General features: G+C 43.5%; 1 protein-coding gene across 9 annotated transcripts in view; it reads right to left on the reverse strand.

Moving 5' to 3' along the window:
• The window catches only part of PXK (PX domain containing serine/threonine kinase like), a 111,871-nt gene that overhangs the window by 49,455 nt on the left and 42,280 nt on the right, over positions 1 to 20,136 (reverse strand). For 7 of the 9 annotated variants that reach the window (XM_038772133.1, XM_038772132.1, XM_038772135.1 and 4 more), the window contains exons 4-8: positions 17,571 to 17,757; positions 8,241 to 8,318; positions 5,520 to 5,593; positions 5,054 to 5,128; positions 2,507 to 2,611 (exon numbers count right to left, since the gene is read on the reverse strand). In XM_038772133.1, the coding sequence (XP_038628061.1) occupies positions 2,507 to 2,611; positions 5,054 to 5,128; positions 5,520 to 5,593; positions 8,241 to 8,318; positions 17,571 to 17,757 (519 nt within the window). The remainder of the gene's footprint in view (positions 1 to 2,506; positions 2,612 to 5,053; positions 5,129 to 5,519; positions 5,594 to 8,240; positions 8,319 to 17,570; positions 17,758 to 20,136) is intronic. The other 2 variants (XM_038772134.1, XM_038772139.1) reach the window with 2 other exon arrangements.

Below are 20,136 nucleotides of genomic sequence, written 5' to 3' on the forward strand. Positions count from 1 at the left end.
TATAGATAATACCACTATCCTCCTCACATATTCAGTCTGTCACTGTTGGTTTTACCTTCACAACATCACTAAAATCCCCCCTTACCTCTCCATCCAAACTGCTACTATGCTTATCATACCCTGCCTGGACTGCTGCCACTCCTCAAGAATCTCCATGTTTGGCCATTCATCTCTGCATCAAACAGAAACTCCCTATGATCAGCTTTAAAGCACTCAATCAGCTCATCCCCTACTATCTTACCTCACTGATTCCTTACAATAACCTAGGCCCACACTTTGCTCCTCTGACACCAACCTACTTACTGAATCTCGACCTTGTCTATTTCTCCACTGACCACTCTCCCCCATCCCTCTTCTGGACTGGAACTCTCTCCCCATTCATGTACAACAGACCACCACTCTCCCCACCTTCAAAGCCTTATTAAAATCACAGCTCCTCCATGAGGCCTTCCCCTACTAAGCCCTCATTTCCCCATCCCCTCTCCCTTCTGTATCACCTATGCACTTAGCTCTGTACCCTTTAAACACTTGATATTCACCCTACTCTCAGCCCACAGCACGTGTGTGTGTGTGCATTATATATTATTTATAATTTATTTTAATATCCTGTCTCCCCTGCTAGACTGTAAGCTCCTTGTAGGCAGATGACAAGCTCAGATCCTCAGGATGGGGGTGGAAGCAAAGAGGGCTCCAACTGCAATAGGAGGAGCAAAGCTCATTGTGGGCAGGGAATGTGTCTGTTACATTGTTATACTGTACTCTCCCAAGTGATTAGTACAGTGCTTTGCACACATTAAGTGCTCAATAAATACGACTGATTGATAATTGACTGAAAGGAGGGTCGGGGGAGGACTGGGGAGGCATAGGCCCAATCACAAAGGATTGTCTCGGCCATCCAACCTGCCTCCCCAAGACACAGAGCTAGTGCCACATTGTAAGTGTCATAGCAGTGCAGGGAGAAATCGCAAGAGCTTTAAGGCACTCAATCAATTCACTCCATTAGAGGCATGGAACTTTAGGGCAAAGAATGTGTCACCTAATTGTTTTGTACTTCCCAAACAGTGCATTGCACCCAGTGGGTGCTCAATAAATACTACCACTACAAATTTCCCTTCTATTTATCCACCCTCTTCCCCTATTACCACACCCCAGCTCACACTCTTCATTCCTCTAAGCTAACTTACTCTTACTCTTTGTGCTTTGTTCTCATCTCTCCTGACTCTGACCTCTAGCTTACATCCTCTTCTCCGCCTTGAACTCCCCCTTCATACCTTCCAGATCACAGCTCATCCCATCTTCACCTCTCCCCCAGGAGGCCTGTCCTGATTCATATTTCTGTCTGCTGTGTGACCTTGGGCAAGTCACTTCACTTCTCTGGGCTTCAGTTACCTCATCTGTAAAACGGGGATTGAGACCGGGAGCCCCACGTGGGACAGGGATCGTGTCCAATCTGATTTGCTTGTATCCACCCCAGTGCTCACTGCCTAGTAAGCATAGTAAGTGCTTAACAAATGCCACAATTATTATTATTATATTTATAATCTGTCCCAGGTTATATGCACCAACTACATACTGGTGTTCTCTCAATCACCTGCAGCACTCAAGTAGAACAGTGCTTTGCACATAGTAAGCGCTTAATAAATGCCATTATTATTATTATATAATCTTATTTCACATCTTACCTAAGCACTACCTAATTCATTTGCATATCCACTTTTCCTCCTTCTTCCTCTGTGTTAATTATTCTAGTGTCTGTCTCCCGCATTAGATAGGACACTTCTTGAGGGCAGAGAGTACTCTACTGTACTCCCCCAAGTGTTTAGCACAGTGCTGTTGACACAATAGGAAGGGAAAGAAAGGCCTGGCCAGGTGGAGAAGTGGTCATGATTCCCAGGGGGGAGTATTCTGCCCCTCAAAACGGATGTCCATTTAAGGTCTGGATATTTAATTTAGCTCAAATCATCTGCTTAAAATGCAGGCTCTTTAAGTGGGCCTTCTTGCTCAAACAGTACAAATCTTTTCTTCCTACCTTAAAAACAAACAACCCTGCAACTAAATTTGCCTTGAAATGTGTCAACCTTTCTCAATAACTTGTTTTTGAAACAGTGTCTATGGTCTTTGTGGCCAAAGTCAAGGCAAACAGACTAATCTCACAACTTTCAGACTATGGACCTTTTCTCTCTGAGTTGCAAAACTATTCTTTCAAATTAGTCACCAGTTAGAACAAGTTCCAAAGGAACTAGTCATAAGCTCATTGTGGGCAGGGAACATGTCTAGCGCTTAGTTCAGTGCTTGCTCTGCACACAGTAAACGCTCAATAAATACGACTGAATGAATGAATGAATGAACCATCATACTGTACTGTCCCAAATACTTAGTACAGTGCTCCGCACACAGTAAGCACTCAATAATTACTATCGAATGATTGATACACCAGGCTCTCTCCACTAGACCATGGACATGGACTAGTGGGGCTTTATTGGGGCAGGGTGTAAACTTCCAGTACCTTGTAGATCAGGTCCTTTAGGGTTCCTTTTTCATTAAATGTCCTAATTAGCAACGCTGAGGACTCACTGACCGTGGCGAAGGCGACACGATAGATATAAGGGTGCTGCCAAAACAAAGAATCAATATGTGACTGCATTCGATTCAAAGTGCATTAATAGAATGAACACACACACACACACACACACACACAAAACACATACACCCCTCTCTCAAGACTTTGCAGATACCTATCACCTAATTGGTCCTAGTCACACTTCTCTTGCAAGGAGCTTTATTGCCTCTTGTACACGTGAGGGTTTATGGAATACTCATCACCGGTGATAGTAAAATTAGAAAATCACCTATTGCTCCATTTCACACAGGAACCAAAGTAAGCTACAGAACATGGAAGAAGGAGCTTAAAACTTTAGCCCACAACAGTCGGGCCATAACCTTGCTTTTACAAGTAGTAGCCATGTGATTCAGGCGAAACTCAGAATTATCTGGATAATTCATCTAATTCTCCCCTTCTACATGCCAATGTAGATCTGGCCCTAAAGATGGAAGTGTTGCTTGATGTCTCACTCAGAGTAAGTCAGAGGTAGAAGCCAGAAAGAACTATGGTTCATGTCTCCTCCCTCAAGGCTTTAACTTACTACCTTCTATGGCTGCAGCCAAGAAACAAGCAGCAACAGCCCTTTGCACCTCTGCCATTTCTTCATTGCTCCCATAGGATTCTTCACCACCTCTCTGCAGGGTCAGCAAATCTGCTCAACCTCATTGGGCCCCTTGGAGCAGGGGGACACTGCGGTAGAAAGGTGATTATGCCTGCTTGCTTTCTCTAAGGGATATCATGAATATCATGATCATCATGCACCAAGTTTCCAATACATTAAAAGATGAAAAATGTATTTCAGCCTTTACTTTAGCGCGAGGACATGAGGGTATGGTACTGATTATTCATGCATGCTCTACTGATTGCTGCCGATTTAGAATGAGGAGACACTGGGTTTACAAATGGAGCTGCTCATTCCTAAATACTGTAATATTTGCCTTCCAAACACCCACAGCAGGCATGCAATTACTCTAGAAGCCTGCACCACGCACTAATCAGCCAATTCACGACTGGATTTAGTTTCTCCTGAACAACGAAAGCAGTGGGTTCGTGCCTTAAAAGCCCGCCCACAGAACTCGGCAGGTGGCTTGATGAACACAAAAAATAGACTCTGCCACTTTTCTACAGCTCTCACCACCTCCCTGCCTTATTCATCTTACTGACTTGTCAAGACAACTACTATAGATTCAAAGAGCAGTATGCCAATAAAACTGACAAGTTGAAGGCAAATGCTTCTCAATGACTCATGCTACAATTCAAACACCAACCCATACAAACCACATATAAAGAAAGAACATCAACGTTCACCCAATTTCCTGGCCAAACCACAAACTTCTGGTTTTATAAAAAAAAAAAGTGATCTGTTTTCTTAAAGACATTTCACAACTTATTTTGGATTGTATCTGATCCAAAGGATTTCCTACTTTACAGACTTGGGCCTTGGTACTGAGTAATATCATCTGACAATTACTCTCCCCATCTTCAAAGCCTTTTAGAAGGCACATCTCCTCCAAGAGGCCTTCCCTGACTAGGCCCTCATTTCTTCTTCTCCCACTCCCTTCTGTGTCACCCTTGCACTTGGATTTGTTCTCTTTATTCACCCCTCCCTCAGCCCCACAGCACTTATGCACATATCCGTAATTTATTTATTTACATTAATGTATGTCTCCTTCTCTGGACTGTAAGCTTATTGTGGGCAGGGAACGTGTCTACCAACTCTGTTATATTGTACTCTCCCAAGCACTCAGTACAGTGCTCTGCACACAATAAGTGCTCAATAAATAAGACTGATTGATCATCTGGATTCCTGAGTAAAGTCTCTCTGTCATTCATTCATTCATTCAATTGTATTTACTGAGCGCTTACTGTGTGCAGAGAACTGTACTAAGCACTTGGGAAGTACAAGTTGGCAACATATAGGGACGGTCCCTACCCAAGAGCGGGCTCACAGCCTGTCCCATATGATCCCCCACGACTAAACATACTTTTCTCCTCATCCTCTCCTAGGGTATGTAAACCATTGACAATTTCAGTTCCCTCATTATACAGAAACATATTTTTTCCACTCCACTGGTGCAAATATCCTTATCGGGAAGAGGATGCTGCAGTTGCAAATGCAGCAGGTGGCTGGATCGATTTAGCAAATAGAGTTCATCTGTGGGTACCTAAAATGGGTAGCCTGTGTTGACACTAGGCTACGGTTCAACTGGATGTTTGAATAGATTTAATGGACAACAATTTGGGACAGACAGCCCAGGCTAGTTTTATTTCATATGGACTTTAACTTCAAAGTTACTGGCTCCTCTTCATCTCAAGCTATGCAGGAGAATTATTTCCCAGGCCCTTCTCCCCATGCTCACCTAAAAAGGTGACTGGATCTATGATTCAGTGAGATCCTGTCCAAATTAAGACCCGAGTATAATGCTGGTAATTCATAAAAGGAAGACTCACCGAACAAGATGGAAGGAGCTTGACTACACACTGAAAGTCTTTGTCAGACAGATACTTATCGGGGCCAAGGTCAGCCTGGAAACACACCAAAGAGCAAAACATTAGGAGAGGACTCGATTTTATTGTAGCTTGGCCAAGTTCCTTACTAGAACCCCCAGTGGTGAAAGACCAACAAAATGTAAATTTGTTTACTAGTCATCAACATATTTCACTGCAAAAACAAGCCTCAGTGACTTCAACTCTTAGAAGGATCGTGAAAGGCTAGTTGCAGGCATTCTCTAATCTCCTAATTCCCAAGGAGCTCAGCAAATCAACCCCCTTGGCTGAGATTTCAAGTGTAAATTGACTTAAAAGATGCTCGTTGTGACTTCTTGACACTGAGAAAGATAACACAGTGCTGTTTGTCAAGACAGGCTTTCCTTTGCCAATATTTAAAATCCAAAATAAACCCCAAATGCCAGCCTACCCAGCTTAACACTAGCCGCTCCTTTGGCTGATTTTTACTCTTCATTAAGAAATACTTCTTCCGTATCCTCCAGCCTGCCACAACAAAACACATAGACAGATTTGTAACCACATCACAGTCAGAGTCTGTGTGAATTTACCATGAGTTTCATTTACTCAACGATTGGGAAAAGTCTTCCACTTTTGACATTTCTCCATAAACTAGGCACCCCATCAAACAATTGTTTGATTGTGTTAGCTTTACTGGGCCTATGCGAAAAGTACCAAGCAGTGTGAAGCACAGTTCTTTCGTACCTTGCCTAACTGCTGCTGGGGAAATGTTCTTTAATTTAGATTCTAGATTAGGCATGTCAAATAAATGGTCTACTATGAGGACAATGGCCACAATAAGAAAGTGGGGAGGGAGAGAAGGACAGTTGGGGTGCGGGGTGGGGGGGGGGGGGGAGAGAGACATGCAGCAGAGGCTTGCTCTCTGCTAAAGCTTGGCTACTTGTTCCAGGCTGAAGATGCTGCTGCTGCCACTGCTGAAACCTATTTTCTGGGGGTTTAGAAACACTGCTGTGCATGCAGCCCCCACACTGGGTCAGAAACCCCAAAGAGCAAAGCTGGCAGTGACAGTGCTGGCCCCTCCAGCCCAGAAAAGCAACCAGACCACTGGCAGAAGTGGTCTCTGAAAAAACAGCCTCAAATGCAACTCTCTCTCTACAGAGTCTCAGATATAACTCTTTCTCTAGACTGTAAGCTTTCTGTGGGCAGAGAACATGCCCACCAACTCTGTACTCTCCCCCAGCACTTAGTACAGTGCTCTGCACACAGTGAGCACTCAATAAATACCACTGATTGATTGATTTCTCTCTCCTTTTATTTTACTGGGCTGGTTGTCATCCAAGGGGAAGAGCACCAGATGAATGACTGTGGGGGAGGGCAGGAGAGAGGGTGTGTGAGAGAGATAGGAGATGTGTGGAGGAGATGTAGAGATGTGCATCTCTATCTTCCTCAATCTCCCTCTAACATCTTTCTGTCAGCCTCTAATTCCCTTTCCTGCCTTCTTCTCCCCTTTAATCTATGACTACTGTCTCAATCAATCAATCACTTGAGTGTTTCCTGTGTGCAGAGCACTGTATTAAGCAGTTGGGAGAGCAGAATACAACAGAGGTGGTAGACACATTCCCCACCCATATGGAGCTTATAGTCTACAGTCCCACCACTATGGAGGTCCGGCCCACTAACACTGTAGCTGAGAGAAATTGAATTTACCCTGGATTAGGGCCACCCCACTATACACGTAACCCAGGGGTACCTCCTATCAGTATTTGCTGATTTACCCCAGTGTACATAAACCTGACCCTGGATATTACACCCAACGCTGAAGGCAAGTCAATTCCCTATCTGCTCCCTACTCCCCTCATTCCCACCCCCTTTCACTCTCCCCTGTTCCCAGCAGTTTTCCTGCCCCCCTCCCATGCCCCAAACTCAGGTCCACCACTCTATCTCCCCTCCCTGCTTCCAGTATTTTTCCCACTTTTTCCCCCCAAACTAACCCAAGTGATGCCAGCAGCTGCTACTGCAAACCACCCGCAGCCCGCTGCCTCTCCCTTCCTCTTCTCGCTTGTAGCCCCACCTCCCCACCCCAACTCCAGACTTGGGAATGGGAACAGGGACAGATGAGGGCTGAAGTAGGGCAATAGCCACACTGCCCCTCCCCTTTCCATTCCCAGATTATTCTCTAGAGCTAGAGCTGAGGCTGGGGGGCGGGACTACAAACCAGGAGGGGGAAAGGGCAAGGAGAAGGGTGATGTGATGACACTGGCAGCAACAACCATCCTTATAACTGTTGCTACGACTGAACTTCATACAAAGGAAAAAAATATATATACCTGAACGTGATTGGAAAGAGTGTGTGGGGGCTGGGAGGAGGGAGGAAGGCAGGGAGGTGAGCAGAAACACTAGACACTGGGGAGACAGGGAAGGAGGAGGCCGAATTTGGGCTGTGAGGAGCAACTAGGAACAGAGGAGGGGAAGGGGATGAGGAGGTGGGGAGCAGGGAGGAATCTACTTATTTCCTGTGCTTGAATATTATGTCAGGGCTGGTTTTCAAGTGCCACCTAACTGCATGTAAGTCTATAGGAAAGCATACCCCATGATACAGCCACATTTTCCAGGAACATAATCCGATTATACCTTGGGATATGCCCATAATTTCATTTCTTTTTTCCACATCATAAACAGTAGATTTGACTGTCAGTAATCTAATGAAGATTTTAATAGAAATTTGTGGTCTTTAAAGATGCGACCTGCATTGGCACTGAGTAAATGGAGGAGTAAGTTTGACATGCCTGCTCTAGATAGAAGGCAATATGTAGGGGCTGAGCATTGTGTAATTAAGTTGCCCAAAGTAAAAACTCCATTAACCATTTGGAAGTAAGGAGTTGTGTTGTGGATGTACTGGGTACAGCACCTAATATTCTGGAGGTGCTCAATAAATATGAAATGACCACATTAATTAAAAGGGCATGAATCAGATAGGATCTCATAAAAGCTCTTCCCATTTGGTGGATGTCTGAAGGAAGGGCTGTCAGCATTAGGGAAAAATCCCTTGGCATCTGATAAAGGGACAGTGACCTGAAACTTCTTTTTTTCCCCCCCACTCGGTTCTCTAGGAATCACAACATGGCACCTCATAGTCCTCCCCTCCACTTGAACCAAATCATTAATTCCTCACCTATGTCTTTCAGTGGCTCTACCACCTCCCACTTGGGTTCCGACCGAAAGAACATGGAAACTTGCTGTAAAGCAATTTCTGCAAAGAGATATTTGAAACGTACATTAGTTGCACATAGCAAAATCTCTAGGTTTCATGCTAAAGGCATTCAGCTTTGAGAGGAAACTCATACTCTAAGACTCTTTTTAAAATGGATTACCAAAAGATACTGGGAACATTTTTTTTTTCAATCATCACACAGTTTAAGATCTCTCAACCATGAAGGGCTAAGCAGCTAACCTCGACATAGAGCCCGGTGTCTGCAACAGAAATGGCCTGAGCACAAGAATGGAAGGCAGAAAGAATTCAACTCTAATCTCACCTCAATCACAGACTAAAAAGGATAGAATTCAACTCTAATCTCACCTCAATCACAGACTAAAAAGGATGTTTGTCTAAATAAAGTTTAACCTTTCTATTTCACCCATGCATGGGAAGGCATTACTTGGTAGTTCTAAAAGTACATTTGAAATGTGCCAGGAAGCATCTAGATGAACAGTGATTAAGAGTCTAACACAGTGATCCAGTCATCTGAATGTTCAGTGTCTTGCTTTTTGCTCTTGTACTTGTTCTACTGTCAGGTATTTTCCACTTTGGTAAAAGACACGGAGAATAGGAAGTTCTTTAAAGTTCAGTGACAAATTTCCCCATTAAAATTCATCTTCAGAATTTCATCTTCACCTTCATCCTTCACTTTCATCTTCATCATACGCTTTAAATTTTTCTTTAAATAAAATTTGAATCTGCTTTCTGAGGAAATGAAACCAATCTACATTTCTCTGGACAGATAGCAATCTCCCAAACTAACTCTGGAATTTCACCTCTTCCTGGCAGCACGAACTAAATTCCAGCCAAGTTTGAGGTTTGAAAAGTACAGCAGCAATAAACTCCATATATCAGAATGATCTAGTCTCATGTTCCACTCCTGCAGGGCACAAGATCATTCCCCTGTTTATCATTCACTATTATTTTGACATATTTATAGCACTTGGAGTTGAGAGGCTGTTAAAATGGCTCTGGGAAGAAACAGAGCAATTTTTTTATGGCATTTGTTAAGCACTTACTATGTGCCAGGCACTGTACTAAGCACTGGGGTAGATACAAGCTAATAAGGTTGGACACAGTCCATGCCCCACATGGGGCTTATGGTCTTAATCCCCATTTGACAGATGAGGGAAACTAAGGACCAGAGAAGTGAAGCAACTTGCCCAAGGTCACACAGCAGACTATTGGCAGAGCTGGAATTAGAACCCAGGTCCTTCTGATTCCCAGGCCTGTGCTCTATCCATTAAGCCACACTGCTTCTCAGTTGAAACAAAAAAGTTTCTTGTTGGCTCCTCCTCCACCTCAGTGCTGGGGCCCACAGGAGGACTGACACACTCTCTCCGCAATGCCACCATGGAGGTCCAACCCTGTCCTCCTGGAATAGGACTGGTAAAATCCAGAGTAACAGTCACGTGACCTCAGGGGCCAGGCACAAGTGAAATGGACACAAGCTGGAAGGGCAGTGTATCTTCCAAGCCTATGGGACATTTGAAAGGCTGTGACTGCTGGATTTTTGGACACCCTACTGGTGCTGTGAAAAAACCTGAAAACAGCTCCTAGAAGCACAGTGCACTGTAGCTTTCATTGTCGCCCCCAATTTCTCAATTTGCTTGGCCATTTTCATCATTTATTATTAATAACAGTAATAATAATAATAATTACAGCATTTGTTAAGCACTTACTATGTGCCGGGCACTGTACTATGTGCTGGGGTAGATACAAGCAAATTGGGTTGGGCACAGTCCCTGTCCCATGTGGGGCTCACAGTCTCAATCCTCATTTTATAGATGAGGGTACTGAGGCCCAGAGAAGTAAAGTGACTTGCCCAAGGTCACACAGCAGACAAGTGGCACAGCTGGGATTAGAACCCATAACCTCCTGACTCCCAGCCCTGTGCTCTATCCACTTCACCATACTACTTCTCCATTTCAATCTTTCCTTTTATGTCTGTCATCAACCACCCAACTCTTTCCCTTATTCTTGGATGATGAACTCCCTGTATGCTTTGCCCACAGTTGGTGTTCAATAAATACCACTAAATGAGATCATTTAGGGCATTCACCCAGACAGAGCACGGGCTTGGGAGTCAGAGGTTGTGGGTTCTAATCCCGGCTCCGCCACTTACCGGCTGTGTGACTTTGGGCAAGTCACTTAACTTCTCTGTGCCTCAGTTACCTCATCTGTAAAACACGGTTTAAGACTGTGAGCCCCACGTGGGACAACCTGATTACCTTGTATCTACCCCAGCGCTTAGCACAGTGCTTGGCACATAGTAAGTACTTAACAAATACCATTATTAATTAAATAAAAGATGGCACTCTAATCCCTACGAAGTCCATCACCATTTGTCATGATATTAACTTCACTGTACTCTCCCAAGTGCTTAGTACCATGCTCTGCACAGAGTAAGCAGTTGATGGGAAGCAGCGTGGCTCAGTGGAAAGAGCCCGGGCTTTGGAGTCAGGGTCATGGGTTCAAATCCCGGCTCCACCAAATGTCAGCTGTGTGCCTTTGGGCAAGTCACTTAACTTCTCTAAACCTCAGTTACCTTATCTGTAAAATGGGGATTAAGACTGTGAGCCCCACATGGGACAACCTGATCACCTTGTATCCCCCCCAGCGCTTAGAACAGTGCTTTGCACATAGTAAGCGCTTAACAAATGCCATTATCATCATAATCACTATTGATTAATGCATTTGGAATTAGATTCACTCAATTGTATTTATGGAGCCCTTACTGTGTGCAAAGCACTGTACTAAGTGCTTGGAGGAGTAAAATACAACAATACACAGACACATTCCCTGCCCACAATGAGCTTAAGCACGGAGAGGAAATTCCATAGTGACCCAGTAATTAATATCACAAAGCATTGTTAAAATTCCATGCTATTTCAAATCTAAATCATTTAATGTGTTATACACAAATTTTAAAGGGAAACATTTAAGTAGACATTGATTTTTTTCCCAAGTTATTATGAACATCCTGGAAATGAGTAATAGTTCTGTCCAATAGTCAAACTATTTTGTTCCTAAGGAGAAGCCTTAGGGGCCTGTTATTAATAGGTGGGATTCCTGTGACCAGTGGTTTGCCCTGCATTTTCTCATGGAGCTGTAATATAAAATGGTCAAATACATTTTTTATTTGCATTTATATACAAGTTACTTCCCCCAAAACAAGGTCTCAAGATGCTTCACGATGTTCTCTCAGCAACGTAAAAAGCTCCCCAAGTCCCTGATATGTTGCTCTGCAGTATAAATTCTACAAGGACTCAGTGTTCTCCCATGAGAGAAAACAGAGGGAGGAGAAGCTTGCTTACCACTTTTATCAGTAGCTAAGGGAGGAAGGACTTAAAAGAAGAGCTAAACTCCCACAACCCTTTCAGCCCTGAAGAGAGAGCTGCTTGGAAAAGGAAAACTACAGAAAAAAGAGAAATCCCTCTCAGGAAATAAAAAGGCTGACGGTTGGAGCAAGATTTGCAGGGGCCTGGGTCCTAATCCCGGCTCTACCAAATGCTTGCTTTGTGGACTTGGGCAAGTCACTTAACTTCTCAGTGCCTCAGTTCTCCTCCCTTCTACTTTGACTGTGAGCCCTATGCGGGACAGGGACTGTATCCCACCTAATTAATTTGCAGCTTCCCCAGTGCTTAGAACAGTGTTTGACACAGTAAGTGCTCAAATACCATAAAAAAATTCAATACCACTAGATTTAGAACCCAGGAAGGATAGCTAATCTCACCTCTCATCACACACACACACACACACACACACACACACACACACACCTCTCATCTCTCTAGACTGTGGGCTCATTATGGGCAGGGAACGGTCTGCTAATTCTGTTGTATTGTACTCTCCCAAGTGTTTAGTACAGTGCTCTGAACATAGTAATAAATACAAAGAAATACAATTTACTGATTGATTGAAACAGATCCAAGTCAGGAAACACAGTATTAAATGCCAACCTTTGGCTTCCCTAGTGAGTCCAAGGCATTTCAACTCCAAGGATGCCTGATCACCAACTGTTTGAAATCTAAGAATTTGAATATTTAAGCCCCACAGGGAGATTTAAGGACAGAATGGCCTTCCTGCATCAACTTCCCTAAGGCCAGTCAATTTAGAGCAGATTCCTTTACCTTATCCAATACTTAGCCTTATCCAATATTTAGCTTGTGGCTTAAATGTTTCAAATATAACTGCAGGACAGATTCAGTTCTTTAAATTCCCTGAGACTCTGTGCAATTTACCTTGGATTGTGTTACACTTAAACATCATCTTGATAATAATAATAACTGTGGTTTTTATTTGAGTGCTATGTGCCAAGCACTGTACTAAGTGCTGGGGTAGATACAAGATCATCAGGTCCCATATGGGGCTCACAGTCTAAGTAGGAGAGAGAACAGGTACTGAATCCCCACTTGGCAGATGAGGGAACTGAGGCCCAGAGAAGTGAAGTGACTTGCCTAAGGCCCAAGGGAACATCTACTTCACTCCGTTTCCACACTATTGGTGCTCCATACAGACATCAAGAACCCTATAGAAACTTTGTCCAAAGGAGAGGTGGGAGTTTGGTTTCCTTGTAGTAGATAGCCTTCATCTAAATCACTTGCAAACTGTTTTGAAATCCTTCTGGAGCAAAGATTTACATAAAAGATGTCTTTTTAAAGGATTTTATAGTTCGACTTTTTATTGCCTTCGAAAGCTACATCTGCTTGAGAAGTAATTCTCATAAATATACACATAAACACACCCCACCCCTGCCAACCAAGAGCCATAATGACAATGATGATGTTGATTCATTCATGCAATCCTATTTATTGAGCACTTACTGTGTGCAAAGCACTGTACTAAGCACTTATGACGGCTAAAACAATAATAATAATTGTGGTATTTGGTAAGGGCTTACTATGTGCCCGGCACTGTACTAAGCACTGGGGTAGGTAAAAGAAAATCAGATTGGACACAGCCCCTATCCCATATGGAGTTCACAGTCTTAATCCCCATTTTACAGATGAGGAAACCGAAGCACAGTGAAGTGACTTGCCCAAGGTCACAGAGCAGATAAGTGGTGGAACCGGCATTAGAACCCAAGTCGTCTGATTCCAAGGCCCATGCTCTTTCCACTAGGCCACACTTTATTAATCAGTATCAACATTTCAGACCTAATAGCAATTCAAGAGCAGTATCCTGGCTAACGCTTGCTTCTGTCTTCTGCATGGGAGACGTAGTGAGTGAATTAGCCATATCAAAAATAAGTATGAGCTCCAAAGAGCAGGGAAAAGGTCAGCCACCCTCAGCTGGAAGAGCCTTCTACGGAGGTGAACACTGGCAGAAGAGGTTGATTCAGTCTTCTCTTTGACTAAACTACCATAACCTGGACACAGGACAAGTAGAAGAGGAACTCAGGTTACTCTGTGTTCTATGCACAAAAGTAACCCAAACATGGAGTGTGGTTAGTAGAAATCTTTTGAAATAGCCAGCTGCAGAAGCAGGATAAACAATGGGTAGCTTAGAAGCAGAGGCACACAAAATCGAGGGGTAGGCTTTACTGAAAGCCAAAAGAAAGCAAAGTTGCCTCATTAATCCTTTTGCTGGGGCCATGAACTGTGGAGAACTGTTTGCAGAGAGTCAGCAGCTTAGAGCATGATGAAACAGAACATCTTGCTGACAAGAGGGGAAAGTGCAATCAGGCACGGGTGTCACAATGCCTGGGTTTCACTCTGATCAGGCTGCTGCTTAGTTACATGTCTCCAAGCATGCTGGAGCCAACTACCAAGCTCCAAATTATGACATTTATTCGAAATGGATGCTAATTAAGTTCACAGAGAACAACATCCTTCATGTCTTTCATATGAGAACTACTCATCTTTAGATTTAAATTTCAAAAGAAAAAAAAAACCACAAAAAAACCTCCCTCCCAAATTCCAGAGCCATCGTGCCATTGCAAGCTTTGGGGCTCTTCAGGGGGCTCCTTGGGGCCACAAATGGCCTACTTCCACACACTAGTCTTCACAAGGTCCTGGGCCCCTGCTCCCTATGAAAACTAGAGGTCAAAAACTGAGGGGATCTGCAGATTCAGAGCCTTTGGAAATGTTCAAATGTTGGGGAGGCTGCAGTGGTTTAGTCCCAAGGACTGTGTTTGGGGAATGGTGGAGGGAAGGGGGTGTACAACAATCAATGAATCATATTTATTGAGTGCTTACTGTGTGTGGAGCACTGTACTAAGTGCTTGGGAGAGTACTATATAGCAGAGTTGGTAGACACGTTCCCTGCCCACAGTGAGCTTGCAGTTTAAAGGGGGAAACAGACATTAATATAAATAAATTAAAGATATGTACAAAAGTGCTGTGGGGTGAAAAAAGGGAGCAAATCCAAGTACAAGGTTGATGCAGAATGGAGTGGGAGAAGAGGAAAGGAGGGCTTAGTCAGGGAAGGACTCTTGGAAATGTGCCTTCAAATAATGCTTTGAAGGTAGGGAGATTAATCATCAGATACAAAAGGGAGGGTGTCACAGGCCAGTGGCAGGACGTGGGCAAGAGGTCAGTGGTGAGATAGATGAGATCGAGGTAGTGAGTACGTTAGCATTAGAGGAGCGAAGTGTGCAGCCTGCGTTGTAGTGGGAGAGCACTGAGATAAGGTAGGAGGGGGCAAGATGATGGAGTGCTTTAAAGACAATGGTAAGACGTTTCTGTTTTGACATGGAGGTGGATGGGCAACCACGAGAGGTTCTTGAGGAGTGGGGAAACATGGATTGAACGTTTTTGTGGAAAAATGTTCCAGGCAGCAGAGTGAAATATGTACTGGAATGAGGGGAGACAGAAGGTAAAGAGGTCAGCAAGGAGACTGAAACTGTATTCAAGACCAGAAAGGATAAGTACATCAGGAGTGGCCCCTCCAAGGATGATTTATTTTCTCTTATATCTTTCTACTCCATTTGCTACTGATCCTTGTAGTTCAGTGGCTCCTACTGTTTGAGCCTACAATCTATTTCTCTTTTCTAAGTGTCTGTACTCCTCCTCCTAGATTTCAGATCAAGACCTGAATTCCTTTGGGTCTGGGATTCATCTTAGCATTCAGTTCAGTGTTCAGAACAAAGTAAGCACTCACTAAATATCGTTACTATTCAACAAATACCAATATATTCCATTACTTCTAAAACTGAATTCTCAGAACTGTGGCTTGGGGGTGCATTAGTACCCCAGGAAAGGTTTCTGGACTCCCTCACCATCCACCCCTCACTCTTTCCTGCTTTTGTGCACACTTCTGGTAGAGGGGATCCAGGTCAACGGATGTGGGTGAGGTGGTAGAATAGAAAGAAAAATCTAGAAATGAGAATGTCAAATGGCATTTTTCCTTGAAAATAGCCTGAGAATAGATTGCACCATCTACTGTAATCAATCAATCAATGGTAATAATTGGGCACTTACAGAGCACTGTACTGAGCACTTGGAAGAGTACAAGAGCTGGGAGACGTGTTCTCTAGACACATATGCAATAATAATAATAGTATTTAAGCACTTACCATGTGCCAGGAATTGTACTAAGCACTGGGGTAGATACAAGATAATCAGGTCAGACACAGTCCTTGCCCCAAATGGGGCTCATAATAGGAATTGAATCCCCATTCTACAGATGAGGAAAGTGAAGCACAGAGAAATGAAGTAACTTGCCCAAGATCACAAGGCAGGCAGGTGGTGGAGCCAGGATTAGAACCCAAGTATATAAAAGTCATTACACAAGGACACTCAAGGTCCATGTGACTTCCATACTCTTGGCTGTGGACCTCAAAACATCCTATTGAAGGCCACCAGAGCAGCATGTTTTGACAGAAAATATTGCTGGTGAACAGATTTTTTTTTACTCATTTCTTGCTAACAAACAAAACTTTTTAAAGGAGTCAGAGAACAATAGTACAAAATACAAATCACAGTGGCTTTATAGGAGTGAGAACTATTAAAGGCACACTAATGATATCCAGGATATCTCTTGGCAATATGAGCAGTCCTCTAGACTGTAGGTCCAGACTCTAGGCTGTAAGGTACATGTGGGCAGGGAACATGTCTGCCAACTCTGTCATATTATTCTCTCCCAAGCGCTTAGTACAGTGCTCCGCACAAAGTAAGCACTCAATAAATACCATTGATTGATTGATGAATAAAAAAAAATTAAAAATCAAGAAACGAAAAGAGTCTTAACAACCAAAGTTCCAGATTTCAAATTTTGCAACTAATGGCTAACAGCAGTCTGAAATTAGTGATCCTGCTCCATTCCATTTTGTTCCATTTCATTCAAGCTCCCTGTGGCACAATACTGAATTTGGGGCCAGAAAATCTGTTGTTATCTGGGCCAGAGTTTCCTTATCTGTAAAACTGAGAAAATAATCCTCACCCCTTAATCCAGGGGCATTGTGCAAATCTGAATAAGGAAAACAAAGTGTCCTGCAAAAAAAGACCGTAAATGGAAGACACCCACTAAAGCTGGATGGTGGGTGGTAGGTTCAATACAAAAGGAAACACTCCTTCACACAGCAAATGATAAACACAAAGAATTCACTGCCACAGGAAATTATGCAGGCTAAAAATAGCAGTAGGTTCAAGGAGAGGTTTGGAAACATTTGTGGATGGATGAACCATAAAGGGATACAAAAGGAACATGAGGGATACCGAAGAAAAAGTTTGGGATATTAGATGGTCCATTCCTAAACATTACAATGAATGAAAAGCTGGGCAACCACCACGTGGTCCCTCTGAGCATCCTGCTGCCAAAAACATAATATTAATCTGCTCCAGTAATGGCATTTATGTTCTGCTTTACTGTTCATCTGTACTCTATAATCATGGGGATAAGGAACATTTTCTTCTTCATTCATTAATTCAATCGTATTTACTGAGCGCTTACTGTGTGCAGAGCACTGTTTTAAGCTCTTGGAAAGTACAAGTCGGCAACATATAGAGACGGTCCCTACCCAACAATGGGATCACAGTCTAGAAGGGGGAGACAGACAACAAAACAAAACATGTAGACAGGTGTCAAAATCGTCAGAACAAATAGAATTAAAGCTATATGCACATCTGAGGTGTACTGGTAATAGGATTTAACCACATATACAATAACACAAAAGCACACCCCTATCCATCCAGGGAGGAGTTTACAAAATGATTTTCGTTTTGTTTTCTTCTCCCCACCTCATGCAATACTGTTGACATCTCCAGGGGCATAAATCACCCCTTGACTGGTCCCTTCACTTACCAGTATAGTTTGAAGAATAGCTGTTTGGATCTAAAAATTTCTTCACCAACTCACAATTTGACAGTATGTGATTTGTGGTGATTACGTTGAGATAGTTCTGAAGTCCTTTCTGTCTTTCAGCTATGAATTCACGGTCCATATTGCCAATCAGTTTTTTGGGAGGGAGAGGTAGACACAGGCCTGAAATCTTGAAAAGTAAAACACAGGATATTACCCAGGTAGACCTTCCCAAACAAATTAATCAAATATAAAAATTAGGCTCCTGAGAGACACAGCGTAATGCATTACATTCTTCTAAAGATTTGGTTTGCTTGGTTGACTTTTGAAAAAAGAACCTCCTGGCAAATGACTTCAAGAGGAAGTATCATTTTACAAATGTTATGCAAGTGGAAGTTGCTCCTTGAAGAGAACATCCCTTTGGGTTACCTAGGATATAAAATTGAACCAAGATGAATTAATCGCTATATAGAGCGAGGAAGTGTGTTTCCATCCAAGCTACCATGGCAAGCCCTGTTTGGCTTTCAGGCAACTCCTAGACAGCAACTGGCTGAGAAATGGGGGGATGCGGAGAGGTAACAACTTGCCCTGGGGTGTTGCCACCTGCCCCAGCCCCATCTCTTGACATAGTGGAATGGGGGCCTCAATGGCCTAGTATGATCAGTTCCTGGCCCCACTACGGTAACCCACCAGGATGCCCCTGTAGCCATCTCACTCTGTCTTCTACAGGACCAGAACTATGGCCAACACTGGCAGAACTCTCAAGAGTTCCAAATTTGGCTCATTGTGGGCCGGGAAAGGGTCTACCAACTCTGTTGTAACCTACTCTCCCAAGTGCTTAGTACAGTGCTCGGCACACAGTAAGCGCCCAATAAATACCATTGATTGATTTAAAAAGAAAAAGGAACAGGGAAACCAGAAGAGCAGAGGCAACAAAGTCTCCAGTCTTCTGCTACTCCATACCTCCCCCATCTGCTCAGTGCTTTCCTTCCCTCCCACTCCTCACTCCTCCTAATATTCCCCATATCCCCCCAACCCCCGCCATACTGGTGCCCCTGGACTCTGACTATGGTTGCCAACTGTCCGTAAAGGTGATCCTAAATCCCATAAAATTATGCAGATGTCCATAAATTCAGGCAATTACACTAGAGTAGCGGCCGGAGGAAACCCAGGGGCATCACCACCACAGCCACCCCCATTTCACCACTGCCTCCTCATTTAAAGTGGCAGGTTCCAGGAGTCCCGCTAGCAACTCAGAGGAGAACCACCATCACACTCCTCCCTGACCCTGCCAGGAAACAAATTATAAAGCCAGTCATTTTCAGTCAGATCATTTGACAAAAACCATCCTCAACAATTGGCAACCCTGCCACCCAAACAGCTCCGGGGGCTCTAATCCCATCCTGCCTTGCACACCACAACGGGAAGGCTGGAGTGGCTGCTATAGCTGTGGCAATCCATTGTGACTGTTTGACTCTGAGCCGTAAGAGTCCAAATACCTGCTCCTTCATCCAAGGTATCCTAGTGTTTTTATTTTATGTATATTTGTCCTTGTCTTGTTTTAGTGCTTTGGTTGTTTCATCTCTCTTTCTGTGACTGTCACCAGTCCTCTCTTCCCACTTGTATACTTACATTGTGAGCTCCTTGAGGACAGGAACCATCTACATGCTTTGTTTTGTTGTCTGTCTCCCCCTTCTAGACTGTGAGCCCGTTGTTGAGTAGGGACCATCTCTATATGTTGCCAACTTGTACTTCCCAAATGCTTAGTACAATGCTCCGCACACAGTAAGTGCTCAATAAATACATTTGAATGAATGAATGAATATCTAATTCTCTCTGTGTACTCCTTTTTTCCCCTCACATTTAGTAGAGTGCTCTGCACAAAGTAAGCCCTTAATATATGCTGTTACTACTACTAATACTCATTCATTCAACCATATTTGATTGAATGAATAGTAATAATAATGATGGTATTTATTAAGTGCTTACTATGTGCAAAGCACTGTTCCAAGTGCTGGGGAGGTTACAAGGTGATCAGGTTGTCAGGTTGTCCCACAGGGGGCTCACAGTCTTAATTCCCATTTTACAGATGAGGTAACTGAGGCACAGAGAAGTTAAGTGACTTGCCCAAAGTCACACAGCTGACAATCGGCAGAACCGGTTTTTGAACCCATGACCTCTGACTCCAAAGCCCATACTCTTTTCACTGAGCCACGCTGCTTCTCATTAGTAGTAAGCACTCACTGCACACAGTAAGCGCTCAATAAATACGACAATGAATGAACAGTAGCAGTAGCAGCAGTAGTAGTAGTAGCAGTAGCTGCTGCTACTACTCTGACATCCCTTTCTTCCCTCCTCCCCCAGGGCTCCAGGATCCCCTCTTTAAGACATACTCCCCCCCAACCCCAGTGTGTGTGTGTCTGTGTGTGTGTGTGTGTGTGTCTGTGTGTGTGCGTGCACCTGCAGGTTTGTGAGGCTTTCACTAATACCTGATAAAGTGTAATAGCTGATAAAGTGTAATAGCTAAAGAGATTCAGAAAGGTTTGTAATACGGACAATTTTACATATG

This window comes from Tachyglossus aculeatus, chromosome X1 (genome assembly GCF_015852505.1).
Source record: "Tachyglossus aculeatus isolate mTacAcu1 chromosome X1, mTacAcu1.pri, whole genome shotgun sequence".
NCBI lineage: Eukaryota > Metazoa > Chordata > Mammalia > Monotremata > Tachyglossidae > Tachyglossus > Tachyglossus aculeatus.